General features: G+C 38.6%; 1 protein-coding gene across 8 annotated transcripts in view; it reads left to right on the top strand.

Moving 5' to 3' along the window:
- The window catches only part of LOC120076320 (exportin-7), an 89737-nt gene that overhangs the window by 36349 nt on the left and 31971 nt on the right, over positions 1–21417 (top strand). For 6 of the 8 annotated variants that reach the window (XM_039030102.1, XM_039030100.1, XM_039030099.1 and 3 more), the window contains 11 exons: positions 6898–6984; positions 7096–7248; positions 7324–7419; positions 7581–7640; positions 7741–7859; positions 7953–8040; positions 9750–9854; positions 9930–10034; positions 10112–10164; positions 10277–10340; positions 10440–10574. In XM_039030102.1, coding sequence (XP_038886030.1) covers positions 6898–6984; positions 7096–7248; positions 7324–7419; positions 7581–7640; positions 7741–7859; positions 7953–8040; positions 9750–9854; positions 9930–10034; positions 10112–10164; positions 10277–10340; positions 10440–10574 — 1065 coding nt within the window. The remainder of the gene's footprint in view (positions 1–6897; positions 6985–7095; positions 7249–7323; positions 7420–7580; positions 7641–7740; positions 7860–7952; positions 8041–9749; positions 9855–9929; positions 10035–10111; positions 10165–10276; positions 10341–10439; positions 10575–21417) is intronic. The other 2 variants (XM_039030103.1, XM_039030101.1) reach the window with 2 other exon arrangements.

The raw sequence follows: 21417 nt of genomic DNA, 5'->3' as shown, positions 1-21417 counted from the left end.
ACCCCACCGGAGCCCACCATGCCTTCCTCAACCTTCCCTCCCTCTGACCGCCTCTCCCTCCCCTCCCCTTCTGTTCTCCCTCCGACCCCCTCCCTTCCCCTGACCTCCTTTCCTCCCCTGTTTCAACCCTGCTCTCCAGCCTTGGCTTTGCCATACCAAATCACGCTGGTATTTTAGCTCTTCAGTTAGTCCCAGACTCCATGGAGGTGAAGAGTTGCAAAATAGGTGTCCATTTCTTCTGTATGTGGAAAGTGAGCAATGGATTTTTCATAGAAGACTTGAAAAAAGGACAAAAAGTTCTCTTTTCTCCACTAATGGCGCAATGGCTAGAGGGTAACTTGAAGAGATTACTGTATGGCTCATCTTTCGAATTTTTTCTCCTTGAAGAAAGGGTTGATCAGTGTGTCATTCGCCTCTCCAATTCCGGGGAAGTAGGGGCTGGTTCATAGAATGTGCAGGCCCTCATCGGGTGGAAGGAAAAACATTCACATCCCTTTTGGGGATGACAACTCAGGCTGGCAAGAATTCAATGATATGGTCAGTGGCTGCCTTAAGAATTCCTCATCAAACTTGTGTTCTTTTGAGAACAAATCCCCCCCTTCAGTTGTAGACAAGCCATCACTGAGCCCCCCTCTTCAGCCACAGACTTCCCCAAGGAACCAGAGTTCCTCAGTCTCCCCTGTTTCGGTGGTCAAAAAACAGAATAGGCAGCATCAATGGGTGATCAAGCAAGCTGATGTGCTCCAACCTGATTTCTCTAACCTTTGGATTGTCTCACATCTTTTTGAATTTGATAATTGGCTTGACATTTGTAAGGCACTCAAAGACCACTTTCAATCTAATGTTATTATCAATCCTCTATTTGCAGAAAATGCCCTGGTAACAATGGACCGAGACTCATTAGATGAACTAGATAACTTCTCAGGCAAATGGCAGAAATTTGGCTCCTTCCATCTGAAATTCGAAAGATGGAACAACTCCTCCCATGGCAGATCAGCTTATGTCAGAGGTTATGGGGGTTGGATCTCTATCAAGAACTTACCCCTGGATTATTGGTGCAAACAGACCTTCGAGGCCATTGGGGGATTAAAAAGCATAGCTATGGAGACACTTAACTTGATCAATGTTTCAGAGGCCAAAATTAAAGTGAAGGAGAATCTTTATGGTTTTATCCCAGCAACAATTGAAATATCAAATGAAAAAGAGGATCAATCTACTTGAATTTTGGAGATATCTCATCATCCAGCCCTCCTAGTAAGGTAAGTGGTGACTTATTTGAATCTGACTTTACAAATCCTATTGATTTAATTCGGATTAATGAAGTTAAAAGTGATGAAGGCTTTTTTTTGATCCATTAAATTCAAAATTCAACTTCCTACTTCCCTCTAATTGCAACAACATTAAGTTCTCTAGAAGTCCATGAGTCTTTGTGGATAATAAAGAAAGCAAGATGAGAGAGATTGAATCCAAGGCCAAGAAGTTAAGAGGCCATTCGAAATCTGAGCCGCCCCCCATTCATGCCTCACGCCTTTGCCTTTTGATCTTCCCGAGCAACCACCTTCAGCGTCGTCTGCAGAGGACAAAGTCTTAATTAAAGAAAAAATTACAGAGGGGTGCAACCCTTCAACTTCCCTAAAAAAGGCGCCAAGAATGATCTATTGATTAAAAGTAAAACAGAGGGTCGTGACCCTTCAAATTCTTTTCACAAAGGCGCCAAAATTGACTTGGGAAAACCCGGTCCAACCCTTCCTAATCAGAATGCCGGTTCGTCTTCAACCAAGATTGAGAAGTCTGTTACTCAAGATTTTATCACAGAGAAGCCGAATGCCTTGGTCTCCATTCCTTCCTCCCATAGACCTGTCTCTTATACACATCTAGATGTGTATAAGAGACAGCATTTCATCAGAAAGTACACGTCCTTTAAAACCCTTGGTCAACCATCTCCAACCCGGATATTCTTGAAGTAAGTTGTGCTAACCTACAAGCCAACCCTCAAACTTTGAGGCCTGTTAGGGAGAGTCCTATCCAACCTTCTCTACATTGCACCTGAAGTGATAACATCTCTTCAGATAGCCAATTTCCCAGCCGTAACAAGTTTATTTTCCTCTCTTCATTCTCCCAAGACTCAGATGATGACTTGTTAGCTAGTGTGAGTAGTGAGGAACTGGATATTAATGATGATGAAGATAAAAAAGAACTTGATGACAATCAAGAAGGCATGGACTTCTCCCTAAGTCAACTCTTCCTTCCCCCGGATGAACATTCACAGGTTAGTGAAAGCATTTTCCCGACCTCCCCCCCTCCTCTAAATTTGTCACTTGTACCACAGAATCTACACTCCATCATAAAAAAGTGTGATTTCATTTTAGCTTGATCAAAAGGAAAAGTGTTGAAGAATCCTCGGTGAGCCTTAATGAAGATAGTTACTTGGAACACAAGAGGTTTAGGGGATTCATCAAAAAGACTACTTCTAAAAAGATTTCTGAAAAAAGTCAATCCAGATATTGTCTTTATCCAATAAACAAAAAAAGACAGAATTGAGGGCTCATTTATCAAAAGCCTTTGGAGCTCAAAAGAGGTAGGATGAGTCTTTGTGGAAGCTAAAGGAAAATCGGGAGGCATACTCACAATGTGGGATGAGAGCAAAATTCTAGTATCTGAAAGCTCAAAAGATGAATTCTCCCTTTCAATCAAATGTCAAACGTTAAACAAAAAGATCTGCTGGATAACAAATGTATATAGTCCTTGTGATTACCGTAAAAGGAGAAGATTGTGGGCAGAATTATCCTCTCTGGCAGAAAAATTTGATGATCCATGGTGTATTGGTGGAGACTTCAACAGCATTTGAAGAAGGCATGAGAGATATCCAGTTGGTAGAGCAATGAAAGACATGAATAACTTCAATAAGTTCATCAGATTAAACAACCTGCTGGAACTTCCACTCTCAAATGGACAATTCACTTAGTCAAGGGAAGGTAATGGTGCTTCAAGATCTCTCCTAGACCGTTTTCTTGTATTAAACACATGGGAAGAAGTTTTCGATAATTCAAGGGTTGCAAGACAAGCTAGAACCATGTCAGACCACTTTCCTCTTACCTTAGAAGCAGGAGCTTTTGAATGGGGGCCCTCACCATTTCGGTTTTGTAACAGTTGGCTGAGCAACAAGGATTGCTGTAAATTGATTGAAAAATCTCTGAAAATGAAGAAAAAACATAAATGGACAGGCATTACTCTCTCCACCAACTTCAGAGAAACAAAATCAGTCCTAAAGAAATGGTTTCATGACTATGAAAAAGAGAAGAAGATGAAAGAGGACAGCTTATTAACAGAAATTCATAGAAAAGACTCTCTAATAATGGGAGTATTCCCTCAAGTCAGTGATGAAGATGCAGCCTTTTCCTTGAAGGTAGATCTACTAGCCCTTTACCAATTAGAAGAAAGAAGCCTCATAAAAAATGCAAGTTAAAATGGTTAAAAGAAGGAGACGAGAACACTTCTTTCTTCCACAGATTCCTATCTGCCAGAAAAAGAAAAAACTTGATTGTAGAATTGCTTAATGATCAAGATATTCCAACCAAATCCACCTGGGATGTTGAAGACATTATTTTGGCCTTCTACTCATCTTTATACTCAAAAGATAATGATCCTAGAGTCATGCCTATCAACCTTGACTAGTCAAGAGTCTCAAGAAGTCAAAATGAGCAGCTGGTTGTAAGTTTTTCTGCTCTAGAAATCAAGCTAGCAGTGAAAGGGTTAGGAAAGAATAAGGCACCAGGGCCGGATGGCTTCACACCAGAATTCTTCATCCATTTTTGGCATCTTCTGAAAGACAACCTTATAAAAATGTTTGATGATTTCTACAGCAACGGTAAGCTCAATTCATGTATTAAAGAGAACTTTATTTGTCTAATTCCAAAAAATCTGATGCAGTGAAAGTCAAAGACTTCAGACCAATTAGTCTCACTACCCTGTTGTACAAAATAATAGCAAAAGTCCTAGTGGAGAGACTAAAAAGAATCATGCCAAGCAGAATTGCCCCCACTCAAAGTGCGTTTATTGAGGGAAGACAGATCCTAGACCCAATCCTAATTGCAAATGAAGCAATCGACTATAGATCGAAAGGGAAGAAAGGATGGCTTCTAAAGCTTGATTTGGAGAAAGCATTTGATAGAGTGGACTGGTCATTCCTTGAAGAAGTCCTAATTGGAAAGAATTTCAGCTCAAAATGGATATCTTGGATTTTGGGGTGCATCACCAATCCAAAATTCTCCATCTTTATCAATGAAAAGCCTCATGGAAGGATAGTTGCATCTAAAGGAATTAGGCAAGGAGATCCCCCTTCTCCTTTCCTCTTCATCCTTGTGGGAGAAGTCTTAAATGCCTTAATCAACCGGTTACATGAGAAAGATCGCTTTGAACGCTTTTTGGTTGGGAAGGATCAAGTCCACGTTTCAATTTTGCAATTTGCCAATGACACCCTTATCTTTTGCAAATATGATGATGATATGTTAGAATCTCTTCGAGCTACTCTTGACCTTTCTGAATGGTGTTCTGGACAGAAAATTAATTGGGAGAAATCATCTCTTTGTGGTATAAACATTGGCCAAGACATGCTGAAAAGTTCAATTGTAAAGTAGAACAACTTTCCCTTCTCTATTTAGGACTTCCTTTAGGAGGTTACCCGAAAAAGATTGATTTCTGGCAGTCTGTTATTGATAAACTTCATGGAATTCTTGATAAATGGAGAAGATACAACATTTCAAGAGGAGGAAGAGCAACCCTTTGTAAGTCGGTACTCTTAAACCTCCCCACTTACTACATGTCTTCCTTCTTGATTCCTAATAGAGTGTTGCATATCTTAGAAAGAATTTTGAGGAATTTCTTTTGGGAAGGCCACAAAGGGGGTAATCTAAATCATTTAGCCAAATGGGAACTTGTGTCCAAATCTTATGAAGAAGGTGGCCTCGGTTTGGGTGGATTAAAAGAGAAAAATCTAGCTCTTTTAGCAAAATGGGGTTGAAGATTCCAGCTTGAAAGCTCTTCCCTTTGGTGTAGAGTGGTCAAAAGTATACATGGCAGTAGCATATTTCAGGGGTCCACTCCTCCGGTAAGGCAGTGGCTGCCTTAGAAGCCCATGGATCAACATTTCAAGAGCTTGGTTGAAGGTGGAAAATCTGTCGGTGTTTTTCTTGGGCAATGGGCTTAATATTGACTTTTGGTTAGATACTTGGATGACAATCTTCCCTTTCATCCAGATTTTCCAGATTATTTAGATTGGCCACTCATCAAATGGCTTTGTGAGATAGCATTGGGACCACACCACCAACTCTTGGAGCATCTCTTTAGGAGGTACTTAAAAGATGAAGGAGATTACTGAATTTCAAGATTTGTTAGTCTCGTCTCTAGCCTAAAGGTGCAAGATCGCCCGGACTCAAGGTTTGGTCTTTGGATCCCAATGGAGCCTTCTCGGTTAAATCTTTAACCAACTTCCTTCGCAAAGCCCCCCGAATTGATCCTCTACTTTATGAAGCTCTTTGGAAATCAAAAAAGTCTCAAGGAGAATAAACATAGTCCTTTGGATAATGGTTTTTGGGTCCCTAAACTGCTCAAGTGTGCTGCAAAAAAGAGTTGCCTCTCACTATCTCTCCCCCAATATGTGTGTGTTTTGTGTAAGAAGAATGGGGAAGACCAACCGCACCTATTTTTTAACTGCGTTAATGCACAAAGTTGCGGATTTTGCTCTTCAATATCTTCAATTTGAGCTGGTCCTTTGGAGCAGAATTTAGCCTAAATGTGCAGCAGCTGTTGATAGGGTCGGCTGTCAAGAAATCGCACCAGATTCTGTGGGTCAATGCTGTCAAGGGTGTTTTATCTGAATTATGGTTTGAAGGAACCAAGAGTCTTCCAAGACAAGGAAACCCCGTGGTTCTCAAGATTTGAAGCTGCCAAGTTGAAAAGCATCTCTTTGGTGCTCCTCTCAAAATCCTTTGGAGCATACTCTTGCCAGGAAATCAATCTAAATTGGCATTCTTTCCTTTTTCCAGCTTTCTGAAGTTCTCATTGCTTTTGTTTTTAGTTGTTCTTTGGTTGTCTTTTGTTATGATTTTCCAGTTTCTCTCTTTATCAGTTCAAGTATTGTTTCCCATTGTATCGTTTAATTTTAAGGCTTTTCTAGAGTTAGGATGTGATGAGGGGTGCTAAGGGGGTGTCAACCTAGTTGAGATGCCCGGGTGCACCTGCCCTTATGAATTCCTTGTAAATTGAGTATTAGTCTCACTTCATTTTCTTAATGAATAAAGAGACTCGTTTCCTTTTTTAAAAAAGGGGAAATTCAAAAACACTTTGAAGCTGTGAAACCATGCAAGAAACAAACCAAACGAAAAAGCAGTGAAGAAAAATTATGGAACGCACACAAAACACCAAGCAAAGAAGAAAACATGTTCAAAACTTTAAGCGAATGGGATGAAGATGGCGTGATAAAAGATGGAGGTGATGTGGGCAAAGAAAATGCGATTGAAGAAGAAGGAGAAGAAGTAAAACGTTTGGGCAAGGAAGATGAAGCGATCGAAAAAGGAAGTCAAAGTGTAACTAACAAATTGTCCTTGTACTGATGGATGATTGGAGGTGGAGGCCTAACAAACTGTTGGCAAGTAACTCTGTCCATTGGCTCAAAGTTTGGACGTTAGTTTTTCACAGCATATATGTTTCTTAGCCACTGAACTGCACTGTAATTCATATCTGTTCTTTTGCTTGCTCTTTGACATATTGGTATCAAGTTTTCCCGCAGGATTTGGTCATCTGCTTATCTGTTTTTTTTATTTTTCATGGATATTCTAAATTATCAAATTGCAAAGCTCCCCTATGACTGCAACTCACATTTGAACGATTGTTTTGCAGCTATCTGAGCTTGTCAATGTGGAGGGCTATAGTGATTGGATACGTTTAGTGGCAGAGTTTACTTTGAAGTCCTTGCATTCTTGGCAGGTCTATTGAAATAGTTGATTCTATATTGGAGTATTCTCTGAATAATCTGTATCTATCTTCCACTAATCGTATCTGTGTACATCCCTAATGAAAATAATGGCCTGTTGCCAGTGGGCTAGCAGCAGCGTTTACTATCTCTTAGGTCTATGGTCCAGATTGGTAGCATCTGTTCCATATTTGAAAGGCGATGCTCCGAGTTTGTTGGATGAGTTTGTGCCTAAAATAACTGAAGGTTTCATCACATCAAGGTTGAATTCTGTGCAGGTGAGTGACCTGTCTTTCTTTGTCGAGACTTGGTGTTTTTTGCTTGCGAAGGTAAGAAGTCTTTATAATGTGCAGGCTGGATTACAGGATGATCTTTCTGAGAATCCATTAGACAATGTCGAAGTCTTACAGGATCAACTGGATTGCTTTCCATACCTCTGCAGATTTCAGGTCCAAGCCGTCTTGTGTGTTTTTTCATTCTTTTGTCTTTTTTAATTGAAACAATAACTTTTATATCTTGTGCACTGGAATATATAAATTTAGCTTCAGCTTTACATGTTTTGATTTGGTGCCTTTTGCCTTTTGACCTTTTGCATTCACCTGAGTTGCAGTATGAAACCAGTAGTTTGTGCATCATAAATATCATGGAGCCCACATTACGAACATACACGGTAAGGTTATTGATGGGAATGGCTTTGTTGAAACTTGAAATCTTATTTTGCTTGGTGGTAAAGTTGGTCGCTTATATATCTTTTTGTTTGACTGGAATAGGAAAGAGCTCGGCTTCAAGGTAGTGATAACAGTGAACTTTCTGTTATTGAAGGCAAACTTGCATGGGTTGTTCATATTATAGCTGCTATCGTTAAAATAAAACAATGCACTGGTTGTAGGTAAGAAGACTTTTCAGCTTCACAGGATGGTAGAAATTTCATTTCATGATGAAATCGATGGTTTTTCCTAATTTTAGTTGTTACTGTGATCAGTGTGGAATCGCAGGAAGTTCTTGATGCTGAACTGTCAGCTCGTGTGTTGCAATTGATAAATATTACAGACAATGGTCTACATAGCCAGGTATGTTTGACATACGTGCCTCATGTTTCTATAATTCTCACCAATGGTACATGCAGTACGTGAGTAAGGAAAACTAGTCATTATTTGAGCTAGTATCTAGACGTCCAAACCACAAATCTTTATGATTTACCATGTTGATAGAAACCCAGTCACTATATTGAAACATAAGAAACGAAAGGAAGTTTTGGGAGAGCTTTATTGTTCCTTTTTGATAACTTTCTCTCTTATATGTTTCTATTTACCAATTGGCTATTTTTGTTTCTTTATGTATGTTCTTTGTTATCATCTTTGAGCATTAGTCTCTTTTCATTCTTTTAATGAAAAGTGTGATATCCTTTAAAAAAAAAAAACAGAAGGGTTGGGTTAATGAAGTAAAGAAAGTAAAGACAATTGTTTTAAATGTTGGGCTATTGTGTACCCAATGCTCACTAAAGCGAAACATACATTTTTTAGGAAAAAGATTGGAGGATGAGAAAGTAGCATTTGAAGAGGGTAATTAGTGGCCCTCAAAAGGCAAAAAAGAGCATTTGAGTTGGTTCCTTTCTGGGAATCAAAGAAAAGTATCAGAGCCTTCTTAAAAGTGGTAGCCCGCATGAACTATAGTAGGTTATCCGAATATCCCCAGGGAAACCACCAATTGAACCAAGTTATGAACCATGGTTGTGGGTAAAAGGGCACGGGGAAAAAGTGGTGTTAGAAATGCATGCAGCTAAGAATCCATCCATAGATTGCACCACACTTCTCTTATCCTCAAATATTATTGTGTGCGCGATGGGAAACACTAAAAATTCCGATATCCTAAAGCCCCAAAATAACAAAAAACCCATAGAGAAATGGGATCCCCATGCCACAGGGAGGAGTCAAACGAATGTCCTCCAGTCTAGGTTAATGACAAAAGAAGAGTAGTTGAAAGATTTATGTAAGGCATCCAATCCAACCAATCTTGTCACAAGCATTTTGTAAACCTCCAACTCTTAGATTTTAGAGGGTGAAAATATTAATCTATATTGATGTTTCATATGTTGAACATAGGTTTTCTTATATAGAAAAGAGACCCATCACAAATAAGGAAAGAGAATAACAATACAATACAAAGGAAAATATTGACAATGAAAATATACAATAAATGTTGCTAAATAATAGGAATTCCAACACCAACCATCATTTTTCTCTTTCTTCAGTAACCTTTTCTGCAGAAAAAAGGGCATCCAAAAATTGTCTTTCACTCACAATAGTCAACTGGTTAATAGAGTTGGTGCTAGGAAGGATACTTTTCATTCAATGAGAAGTTTAGCAATAATTTTAGAGTTTCTCCGCACATTGTTTTGGTTGTAGTTCCCTTTCGGCTGAAGCTAAACTTTCTAGGAATTTCTCTCTTTGAGGTTAGTTGAAGGTTGTTGATGCATCTTTTGGGTTCTTCATTTTCCAACGTTCGACCTCTTTGTTTTATTGTTCACGTAGTCTTGCAGCCTCTCCTTTTTATGTTCATTTCTCAAGCTTAGCTGGCGTTCACGTTCTTCTGTTGGTTTGAGAGAGTTCAACAGTTTTTACAGGATAAGTCTCTTCCTTGGTTTGCTCATTTTGTTTAAGCTCAGGTTTTTAGCCTCTTCATGTTCGATCCGGATTGTTTTTAGTTCTCCTGCTTCTAGTGGAATTACCTTTTGTGCAAATTTTATACCTGAAAATTAATTTACCTTTGCTTTCTGCAGAGGTACAGTGAAGCAAGCAAGCAAAGACTTGATCGAGCTATTCTTACCTTCTTCCAGAATTTCCGTAAGTCTTATGTGGGTGATCAGGCAATGCATTCCTCCAAGGTAATTAATAAATATATCATTCTGTTCTATATGAAGGTTACATGTCACATCTATTTATCCTTTTTTCGATTGCAGCAGTTATATGCGCGGTTGTCTGAACTCCTTGGACTTAATGATCATCTTCAACTACTGAATGTGATTGTCAGCAAGATTGCAACAAATCTCAAGTGTTACACTGAGGTGAAAGATTTACTCATTCTTTATATTTATAATAGCTGTGTTATGGATTTAAATCAGCCCTTTATGTATGTTCCCAGAGTGAGGAGGTCATTGATCACACCTTGAGTTTGTTTCTGGAGCTGGCATCTGGGTAAATCCTCTTAAACGTGTTTTAGTTAAAGAATCTAAATCATACATTATAGATTGCTTATCACTGTTTCATCTCCTCCCTCTCTCTCTCCCCCCTGTCTCCCGTTTGTCAGATATATGACAGGGAAGCTGCTTTTGAAATTGGATACTGTTAAATTCATTGTTGCAAATCATACGGTACTACTTCCTCAAAGATATCTTTTCTTTTAGTTCCTTACTCATCTATCTGAGCTCGAATTATATTATATCCTTCACACATTTCATTTAAAATTTTAGAGGGAGCAGTTTCCTTTCTTGGAAGAATACAGATGTTCACGCAGTAGGACAACCTTCTACTACACGATTGGCTGGCTAATTTTTATGGAGGAAAGCCCTGTTAAATTTAAATCCTCAATGGAACCACTGTTGCAGGTTAGATTCTCGAATCTCTGTCAATTATACATGTACCGATGTGCATGCTTGCTTACATCCCATGCATGGCCGCAAATGTGCATATCCATCTTTCTGCCTATTATGCATCTCTTTCTTCCTCTAACTCACCTGCCAATTTTTTTTTTTTTTTTTTTGGGGGAAATCGTATTCTAAAACTCTTAGGTTTGAGAGATTCAGAATACTTTATTCCATTCACTAAAGAAATATATANAATATATATATATATATATATATATATACATACATACATATACAAGAGCACAAGAGTAACCAAAGAAGGGAAGCGCAGAAAAAGTCATAAAAGGAAAATATAACAAAGATATTTACAATAATAAAATATCCCTAATATTAGAACTATAACACTTTCCCTCAAGTTGGAGCACATATGTTAATCATGCCCAACATGTTACATAAATAATCTATATGTGTTCCATTCAAGGCTTTCGTGAAGATATCTTCTAATTGTTCTCCAGTTTTCACATATCTTGTAAATACGAAAACTTGTTGAATTTTTCATTAAAAAATGGCAATCAACTTCAATATGTTTAGTCCTCTCATGGAATACTAGATTAGATGCAATATGAAGTGTTGCTGATTATCACACCACAATTTTATCGGTGTGGTGATTTCAAATCCCAACTCAACAAGAAGTTGATATATCCAAATCAATTCACACACAGACTGTTATTGCTCCCTATATTCTGATTCCACACTTGAACGTGACACCACATTTTGCTTCTTACTCTTTTAAAAATCAAATTACCACCCACAAAAACACAATATCCTGAGGTAGATCTTCTGTCTTCATTAGATCCTACCCAATCAGCATCTGAGAAACAATCAATATTAGTATGACCATAATTCTTATATAATAAACCACGTCCGGGAGCAGCCTTCAGATAACATAGAATCTATTCTTATGCAGCTCAATGATCAACTTGAGGGCATGACGTATACTAGCTCACAATACTCTCTGAATAGGCTATGTCAGGAGCCAATGTAGATAATCAAGTTTTTCCACTGACCTCTTATATCTTTCAAGATTTTTTAGTAATTCCCCATTTTTTATGAGCCGTAAGTTAGACATCATTGGTGTACTACTTGACTTAGCCCCTAGCTTCCTTGTTTCAGTCAACAAGTCAAGTATATACTTTCTCTATGATAATAGTATTCCGTTCTTGCTTTTTATTACCTCAAGTCCTAAGAAGTATTTCAACATGCCCAAATCTTTTGTATGGAATTGACTATGGAGAAAGGTTTTTAGGGACTAGATACCTACAACATCATCACCAGTAATCATAATATCATCAACATATACGACTAATAGGATGACACCACTCTCAGATCTTTTGAAAAAGACCGAATGATCTGACGTGCTCTTCTGTATTCCAAAGCTTTCAATCACCTGACTAAATTTGCCAAACCAGGCACATGGACTTTGCTTTAATCCATACAAGGATTTACGAAGGTGACACACCTTTCCATTCTTTTCCTAAACAACAAACCCTGGTGATTGCTCCGTATACACCTCTTCTTGAAGATGACCATTTTTGCTAGTGGAGAAAAAGTATCAGCATAGTCAACACCATAAGTTTGTGCGTAGCCTTTCGCTACGAGGTGTACTTTTAATTAAGCAACAAAACCATCAGGATTGACTTTAACTGCAAACACCCATTGCAACCGATAGGTTTCTTTCCTATAGGGAAAGAAACTAAATCTCAAGTACAATTGTCATCTAAGGAAGTCATTTCCTCCACCATTACGACACACCAACCAAAATGAAACAAAGCTTCATGAACAGTTCTAGGGATGGAGACAGACTCTAAGGATGTAATGAATGAACATGTAGAAGGCGAAAAATGGTTATATGGCGCAAAAGAGGAAATAGGATGAGTACACTTACGTTTACCTTTACGAAGAGCAATAGGAAGATCATCACTTATTTCCGGATCCAATGACGAAGAAGACTCTGGTAGAGGGTGTACTCAGAGGTTTAGAGAGAATGATAATTCTTATTCACTTAATCAAGCTGAAGATACATATGTATAGGTAATTAAGAAACCCTAATCTAGGAGATATGAAATTACAATAAAGGGCACCTAATTAAATTTACAACATAAATACATATCATAACACTCCCCCTCAAGCTGAAGCAAATATGTCAATCATGCCCAGCTTGTTGCACAGATAACTTATTCTTGTTCCGTTTACTGCTTTAGTAAGTAGATCTCCCAACTGATCACCAGTCTTCACATATCCTGTAGATATCAACTATTCTTGTATTTTCTCGCAAATAAAATGACAGTCCACTTCAATATGTTTAGTTCGTTCATGAAACACAGGATTGGATGCAATATGAAGATCTACTTGATTATCACACCATAATTTAGCTGGCGCAGTAACACTGAAGCCCATCTCAGACAAAAGGTGATGTATCCACATTATTTCACACACAGATTGTGCCATTGCTCTATATTCTAACTCAACACTCGAACGGGAAACTACACTCTATTTCTTACTTTTCCACGATATCAAGTTACCTCCTACAAAAATACAATATCCAGAAGCTGATCTCCTATCTTCTCGAGATCCAGCCCAATCAGCATCTGAAAAACATTCAACTCTTGTATGATCATGATCTCTATAAAAGATTCCACGTCCAGGTGCAGTTTTAAGATAACATAGCATTTGTTCAACTGCAAGCCAATGATCCACAGTAGGGGAAGACATAAACTGGCTAACAATACTCACAGAATAAGCAATGTCAGGTTGTGTCACTGTTAAATAGTTCAACTTCCCAACTAATCTCCTATATCTCTCAGGATCTTTAAACACTTCTCCTTCCTTTGTAAGTTGCAAATTTGGCATCATCGGAGTACTACATGGTTTGACTCCTAGTTTACCTGTCTCAGACAATAAATCAAGTACGTATTTCCGTTGAGATAGGTAAATACCTTTCTTGCTTCTCATCACTTCAATACCCAAGAAATATTTTAATGATCCCAAATTTTTAGTATGAAATTGAAGTCTTGAGAGAGGATATACCTGATACATCATTTCCAGTGACGATATCATTAACATATATAACAAGCAAAGTAATACCATTGTCAGATCGTCGATAGAATACAGAATGATCAGATGTGCTCTTCTTCATACCAAAACATTTGAGTGCTTGACTAAACTTACCAAACCATGCACGAGGACTTTGTTTTAGACCATACAAGGATTTTCGAAGCCGACATACCTTATTAGTCTCCCCTTGAGCAACAAGCCCAAGTGTTTACTCCATATAGACTTCCTCATGAAGATCACCATGTAGAAAAGCATTCTTAATGTCAAGTTGATGGAAAGGCCAATTGTAAGTAGCAACTATCGAGATAAACAGTCGAATAGAAGTTAATTTAGTAACAGGAGAAAATGTGTCAGAATAATCAGTCCCATAAATCTGAGCATAACCTTTGGCAACCAAACGAGCTTTCAACCGAGCCACTGTCCCATCAAGATTAACCTTGATAGCAAACACTCATTTACACCCAATAGCCTTCTTTTCATCCGGACGTGAAACTAGATCCCAAGTACCATTATCCAAAGCAGTCATCTCCTCAATCATTGCACTATGCCACCCAGGATGAGATAAAACTTCATTGATAGATTTAGAGATAGAGGTGGAACCAAGTGATGTAAGAAAAGAATAAGTGGGAGAAGACAATTGGTTATACGAAACAAACAAAGAAATAGGATAAATATAAGTGCGTTTACCTTTTCGAAGGGCAATGGGAAGCTCATCACTCAGTCCCGGATCCGATGTCGAAGAAGCCAGTGGTGGAGGGCATGGATCTGAAGGTGGTTGTGGAGGACGCCTGGAGTAGACTCGAATAACTAAGGGATCAGAAGGAAGAGATACAGAGGAAGGTGAAGGAGAGGATGATGGAGAAGAAGTAACCTCGTAGATAAAAAGATCGTCATCCTCCCTCGGACACGGACTCAACGGTGATGGACTAAAGAGTAATCTTCTAAGAATGTAACATCCGGAGATACAAGATACCTGTTCAGAGTAGGACAATAACAATGATAACCCTTTTGAACACGTGAATAGCCTAAGAAAATGCATTTCAAAGATTTTGGATCTAATTTAGTACGATTTGGACGAATATCCCAAACAAAACAAACACGACCTAAGATCTTAGGAGCAGCGGGAAACAAAGATTCTGTAGGAAAAATAGTACGATAAGGAATCTCTCCATTTAGGACAGAGGAAGGCATTATATTAATCAAGAAGCAAGCAGTAGACACAGCATCAACCCAAAAATTCTTTGGAACATGCATTTGAAAGGATAAGGCATGGGCTGTTTCAAGGAGCTGTCTGTTCTTTCTTTCAACAACTCCATTTTGAGATGGGAGTGTCTGCACAAGAAAATTGATGAATAATGCTTTGACCACACAGGTAAGATCCAAATACGTGAAAGAAATATTCACCAGCATTGTCAGTTCGCAAGGTTTTAATAGAGACATTAAATTGATTTGAATCTTGGCATTAAAAGCACAAAAATGAGACAATAACTCAAAACGATTTTTCATTAAATATAACCAAGTTACACGAGAATAATCATCAACAAAGGTAACAAAGTAACGAAAACCTATTTGAGACACGACAGGACAAGGACCCAAATATCGGAATGAACTAACTCAAAAGGAGCACTAGCTCGTTTATGAACCCTTGGACTAGAACTAAGACGATGAAATTTTGAAAATTGACACGAATCATAATTCAAAGATGATGAGGAACGAAATTCTGGATGAAGTTTTTTCAGCACAAACAATGACGAATGACCCAAACGACAATGAACATCAAACGGGGATATTACTCTAGGACAAGCCACAACTCTCGGTATCTGATTGTCGAAGATGTAAAGACCTCCCGACTCATGTCCTCTACCAATAATCTTCTTCGTCATATGATCCTGAAACAAACAATGACCAAGAAAAAACGAGGCAGAGCAATTAAGGTCACGAGTAAGTTGGCTAATGAAATTAAATTAAAGGACAAATGAGGCAAATGCAAGACAAAGGACAAAAAGAGTGATGGAGTGAGAGAAATGGTGTCGGATCCAAGGACAGAGGAGGTTGATCCATCTGCCAAGGTGACAGAAGACAGAAGACAGATGCATAGAAAATAGGTTAGAATTATCTGTCATATGGGCAGTGGCCCCAGAGTCTACAACCCATTTGGTAGATGATGTAAGAAGACATTTCGTATTACCTGTCTCGGCAATGGTGGCAACAGGATTAGATGAAGAAGATGCCTGCAATGATTCCTGGAAAACTTGAAATTTAGAAAAGTCATCAGCAGAGATGGTAACAAATTTCTCAGCCATATCACTGGTGGAAGCTATTTGAGTATGCTGAGATTGTTGATTCTTATATAACAATTTCCGACAATCACGTTTCATATATCCTAGCTTACGACAATAGTGACATACGATCTTTGAAGAATCTGATTTCTGATTATCATAACTAGGTTTTTGAAAGTTGTTAGCCGTTCCTAAAGTGCCACAAAAGGTATTTTTATTCTTACTCATAAGGGCACTGTTCGGTTGAGAAACATACGAATTGGACTGAGAACTCTCAATATGAAGAACACGACTGAAGGCTTTCTCTAATGATGGAATTTCAGAGTTAGAAAGAATCTATGTTTTAGCCATTCCAAACTTAGGAGAAAGCCCATTAAAAAATATCGTAACAACCATCTTTTCTCGCTAAACTTGTTGAACTTTGGCATCAGGACTAAACGGCAATAGTAAGGCAAGTTTAGCTGTTTTCTTAAGCCTCATAAAATAACTTGTAACAGATTCTGCTTTCTGTTCCGCTCGGAAGAATTGCATATAGACATCAAACATTTTATGAACATGTTCTTTTCCAAAGTACAGAAATTCTAAAAATTCTAAGAGTTCTTTCATAGAATCACAATGATCTACCAAACCAACAACCTCACCCTCAATAGAATTCTTAATCTGAAGATAAAGTTGAGCGTCATCACGAAGCCAAGCCTTTTTCTTTTCATCTTTCAGTGGTTCCTCTATCACATGATCATCCATATCTGTACTAAGCAAGTAAAATTGAATCGTTTGACGCCAATCATAGTAATTTGATCCATTTAATTTGTGTTCAGTTATCTTCGATGCCAAGGGAATTACATAGAGACGACCATATACTTCACTTCATCCATTATGAGCTAATAAGTAATTTGTAGACCTCACAAGTAGAAAGAACAAACCAAAATCGAAATCAAAGGCAAACAAAAGAGCAAAACTACTCCAAGCTGAACAAGACAACAACAAACCTAAGCACAAATGGGTATTTTATCCAAATAACTCACAACCAAGCAGATTTCGATGAAACCAAATGCACAGAGTGATCAGAAACGACGAGCCGAGAAGAACCCAACTGGCCAAAAGTGGAGACGAAGCTCCATGCGCCGGCGTGTGGCGAAGGAGGACTACTGTTCCAATGGCGCGTGAGCTCCATGCGCGGCTGTTTCCGGCGACGGACGGCTGCAGACGTGATCAGATGGTGAACGCACTTCTCCTGGGATGGGTGGTGAGACAAACGACCACTCAAAACTTGGTGACTCAACTCAAACCCTAACCTTGTGAGAAGCGTAAACCCTAACGTAACCGTCGAACAAATATTCTAACCTTAGATGGCTTTGATACCATGTACTCAGAAGTTTAGAGAGTGATAATTCTTATTCACTTAATCAGGCTGAAGATACATATATATAGGTAATTAAGAAACCCTAATCTATGAGGTATGAAATTACAATAAAGGACACCTAATTAAATTTACAAAATAAATACATATCATAACACAGGGCATGGAACTGCAGAAGATGAACAGGCTTCTACTCAAGAGTTGAGAGACCCTCGACGTAGTGGGAGGGTTGTGAGAAAGCCTGACCGCTATATGGGTTTAACTGAAACCGAAGTCAACATATTTGATGATGGCTTAGAGGATCCATTAACATATAAACAGGAAATGGATGATGTTGATGAAGATCAGTGGATCAAAGCCATGGACCTTGAAAAAGAGTCTATGTACTTGAATTCAGTTTGGGAACTTGTAGATAAACCTAATGAAGTTAGACCTATCGGTTATAAATAGATCTACAAGCGTAAAAGAGATCATACAGGGAAGGTACATACCTATAAAGCCCGGTTAGTAGCAAAGGGTTATACCTAGATTGAAGGGGTGGAATATGAAGAAGTCTTCTCACTTGTTGCTATGATCAAATCAATCAGGATACTCTTGTACATTGCCACTTTTTATAATTATGAAATGTAGAAAATTGCAAGACATGGAACTAAAGGAGGTTGTCGTCAATTGTAGACCTTAGCAATGGATGAATGAATAGAGGTAGACATAGGTGGAGATGAATCAAGTAGAGGATCAAAAAGGAAAACAATTGTGTAGACAAGGAAATCATCCTCTGACTCCTTGTACTTCCTCTAACTCTTATTTGAATCCCTATAACCCTCGATCTTTTTCTTATCTTGACTTCAAAGTTGGCGGCTCAAACATGGCTTTTGTGCGAGGTACCTCCGAGTCTCAACAAATAGTTAATCAAAACTATGATTCTGACGAAGATTCATTACTCATAATCAGTAGTGAAGAAATAAACAGCTTAGTCCCTGAAACGCTCCATGAAGAGGGAAATCTTGGTAAGGATCATCACAATGCTTTGCAATGCATCTTTCAATCAGAAAAAGAACCCAGAAGAGTTTGCAACACCCTCCCCCTCATAAACCCTATTGACAAAAAGGAAATTCCAAACAATCTGATTTCGGTAGTGGAAGATTGTGACTTGATCTTGGGTTAATCCCGAGTGCTTTACCATGAAAATCTTATCATGGAACACAAGAGGCTTGGGCGATGCCTCCAAAAGAATGGCCGTAAGAAGAAGCATCAAGAAAATCAATCTAGATTTGGTCCTAATTCAAGAAACTAAGACTTTTTTGGTATTAGACTTATAAAGGAACTTTGGAGTTCCAAAGACATCGGTTGGGAGTTTGTGGAAGCACTGGGCAAATCAGGTGGCATATTAACCATGTGGGATGAAAGTAAAATCTCGGTCTCAGAGGTACTTAAAGGAGGCTACTCCTTATCTGTTAAATGGATCACCATTTGTAAGAAAACTTGTTGGATTACGAATGTGTATAGCCCTACTGACTGCAAAGAAAGAAAACACATATGGCAGGAATTACATTCACTATCATGCTATTGCTGTGAATCTTGGTGCATAGGTGGCAATTTTAACATCACAAGAAGGATCCAAGAACGGTTTCCAACAGGGAGATCAACAAAAGGAATGAAAAAGTTAAACAAATTCATTAACTTAGCAAAATTGATGGAAATCCCTCTTAACAATGGTCGATTTACATGGTCAAGAGAAGGGCCCACAGCTTCTCGATCGCTTCTTGACAGGTTCTTGATTTCTAATAGTTGGGATGGTTCTTTTGCAAAAACATAGTAGCAAGACAAGCATGTATCTGTTCAGATCACTTCCCCATACTACTTGAAGCAGGTTTATTTAAATAGGGACCTTCCCCTTTCAGATTTTGTAATAGCTGGTTATCCATCAAAGATAGTTGCAGATTGTTGAAGACACCTTGAGCTTGGGAGATCGACATGGTTCGGCTGGTTTTGTGATTGCCACCAAGCTAAGGAAAGTCAAGATTGCCTTAAAAACTGGAATGCAGATTTTGAGACAGAAAGGAAAAAAGGGGAGGAAGTGCTACTTAAAGAAATAGATAAGCTTGATCTACAAGCGGAAGACCACGGTATTCTGGAAATAGAAAGGGACATGAGAACCTCCTTGAAAGCTGAGCTACTTTCCCTTTACAGAATTGATGAAAGAAACCTAAGACAAAAGAGCAAACTTAATTGGCTAAGTTTAGGAGATGAAAATACCAAATTCTTCCATAGGTTCTTGGATGCAAAGAGGAGAAGAAACCTTATCTCCGAACTCTTAAATGACCAAGAAGTTGCAACTCACTCCTTCAAGGAAATTGAAGGCCTAATATTAGACTTTTACTCCTCTTTGTACACCAAATCTCCTGGCCCAAGACCCATCCCTATCAACTTCCAGTGATCTAAAGTCTCTAGTTCAGAGAATTCTATGCTGACAGCCAAATTTACCACAGTTGAAATCAGACTTGCTTTAAATTCCTTGGGCAAAAACAAGGCCCCCGGCCCAGATGGCTTCACAGCTGAATTTCTCATCAAATTCTGGGAATTTTTCAAGGACAAGTTCCTAGAACTCTTCGAAGATTTTTATGGTAATGGGAAGTTGAATTCATGTATAAAGGAGAATTTCATCAGCTTGATTCAAAAAGAAAAAAGATGTTGTCCGGGTAGGTGATTTCAGACCAATCAGCTTAACTACATTGACTTACAAAGTTGTTGCTAAAGTACTAGCTGAGAGGCTAAAAACGATAATGCCAAGTATAATTGATTGTTCACAAAGTGCGTTCATTGAAGGAAGGCAAATCCTAGATCCAATCCTCATAGCCAACGAAGTGGTAGAAGACCATCGTTCTAAGAAGAAAAAAAGCTTTTGATCGTGTTGATTGGGTGTTTCTTGAAAAAATCCTTGTTGAAAAGAACTTCGATTCAAGATGGATAATGTGGATGATGGGCTGTGTCTATAACCCAAAATTCTCAATTTTTATAAACAGAAGACCACGAGGTAGAATCCAAGCTACAAGAGGCATAAGGCAAGGCGACCCTCTTTTGCCTTTTTTTTTTTTCTTTTAGTCAGTGTGGTTCTAAGTGTACTACTGACCAGGCTTCATGAGAAAGACAAGTTTGAAGGCTTCCTAGTGGGCAAAGATAGAGTTCATGTCTCTATATTGCAATTTGTTGATGATTCGTTAATATTCTACAAAGATGATGAGGAGAAGCTTGAAAACCTAAAGAAAACAATTGAACTCTTTGAGTGGTGTTCAGGGCTGAAGATTAATTGGGACAAATCAGTTTTAAGTGGTATCAATATTGATAATATCAAGCTAAAAACAGAAGCATCCAGACTGAATTGCTCGGCTGTCAACCTCCCCTTCATGTACCTCGGCCTTCCGTTAGGTGGCTACCCCAAACAAATGGCTTTCTGGCAACCCGTGATTAATAAAATTCAAAGCAAATTGGATAAATGGAAGAGATACAATCTCTCTAGAGGAGGAGGTTCTCCCCTTTGTAAGTCTGTTCTATCTCACATCCCTTTATACTATGTCAATTTTTTTATGCCAGAAAAGGTGATTCAGATTATAGAAAGGCTATTGAGAAACTTTTTTTGGGAAGGGCACTCTGGAAGTAAATTAAATTACTTAGTAAAATGGGATCTTGTTTCTCGTTCACAAGAAGATGGTGGGCTAGACATTGGAGGTTTGAGAATTAAAAATCAAAGCCTTCTGGCCAAATGGGGGTGGAAGTTTATCAACAATGAGAACTCCCTATGGAGACAAGTGATAACAAGCATCCATGGAAGAAGCATGTTCGGTTGGCATACTAATGGCAAAGCTAACAGCAGCTTAAGAAGTCCATGGGTTAATATATCAAGGACTTGGCTAAAAGTAGAAAATCTGGCTTCTTTTAAAATAGGCAACGGTAAAAGGGCTGCCTTCTAGATCGACCCTTGGCTGGACATCGTTCCCCTAAAAACCTCCTTCCCTAGTCTTTACATCATTTCTACCAAGCCCGATGGTGTTGTACATGATTTTTGGGACGAGGCATTAGAGTCATGGTCCTTCCAATTCCGAAGACTACTAAA

The sequence above is a fragment of the Benincasa hispida genome, chromosome 4 (genome assembly GCF_009727055.1).
Source record: "Benincasa hispida cultivar B227 chromosome 4, ASM972705v1, whole genome shotgun sequence".
NCBI classification, from domain to species: Eukaryota; Viridiplantae; Streptophyta; class Magnoliopsida; order Cucurbitales; family Cucurbitaceae; genus Benincasa; species Benincasa hispida.
Note: the sequence above shows the minus strand (reverse complement) of the source record. Positions and strands in the feature narration are given on the sequence as shown.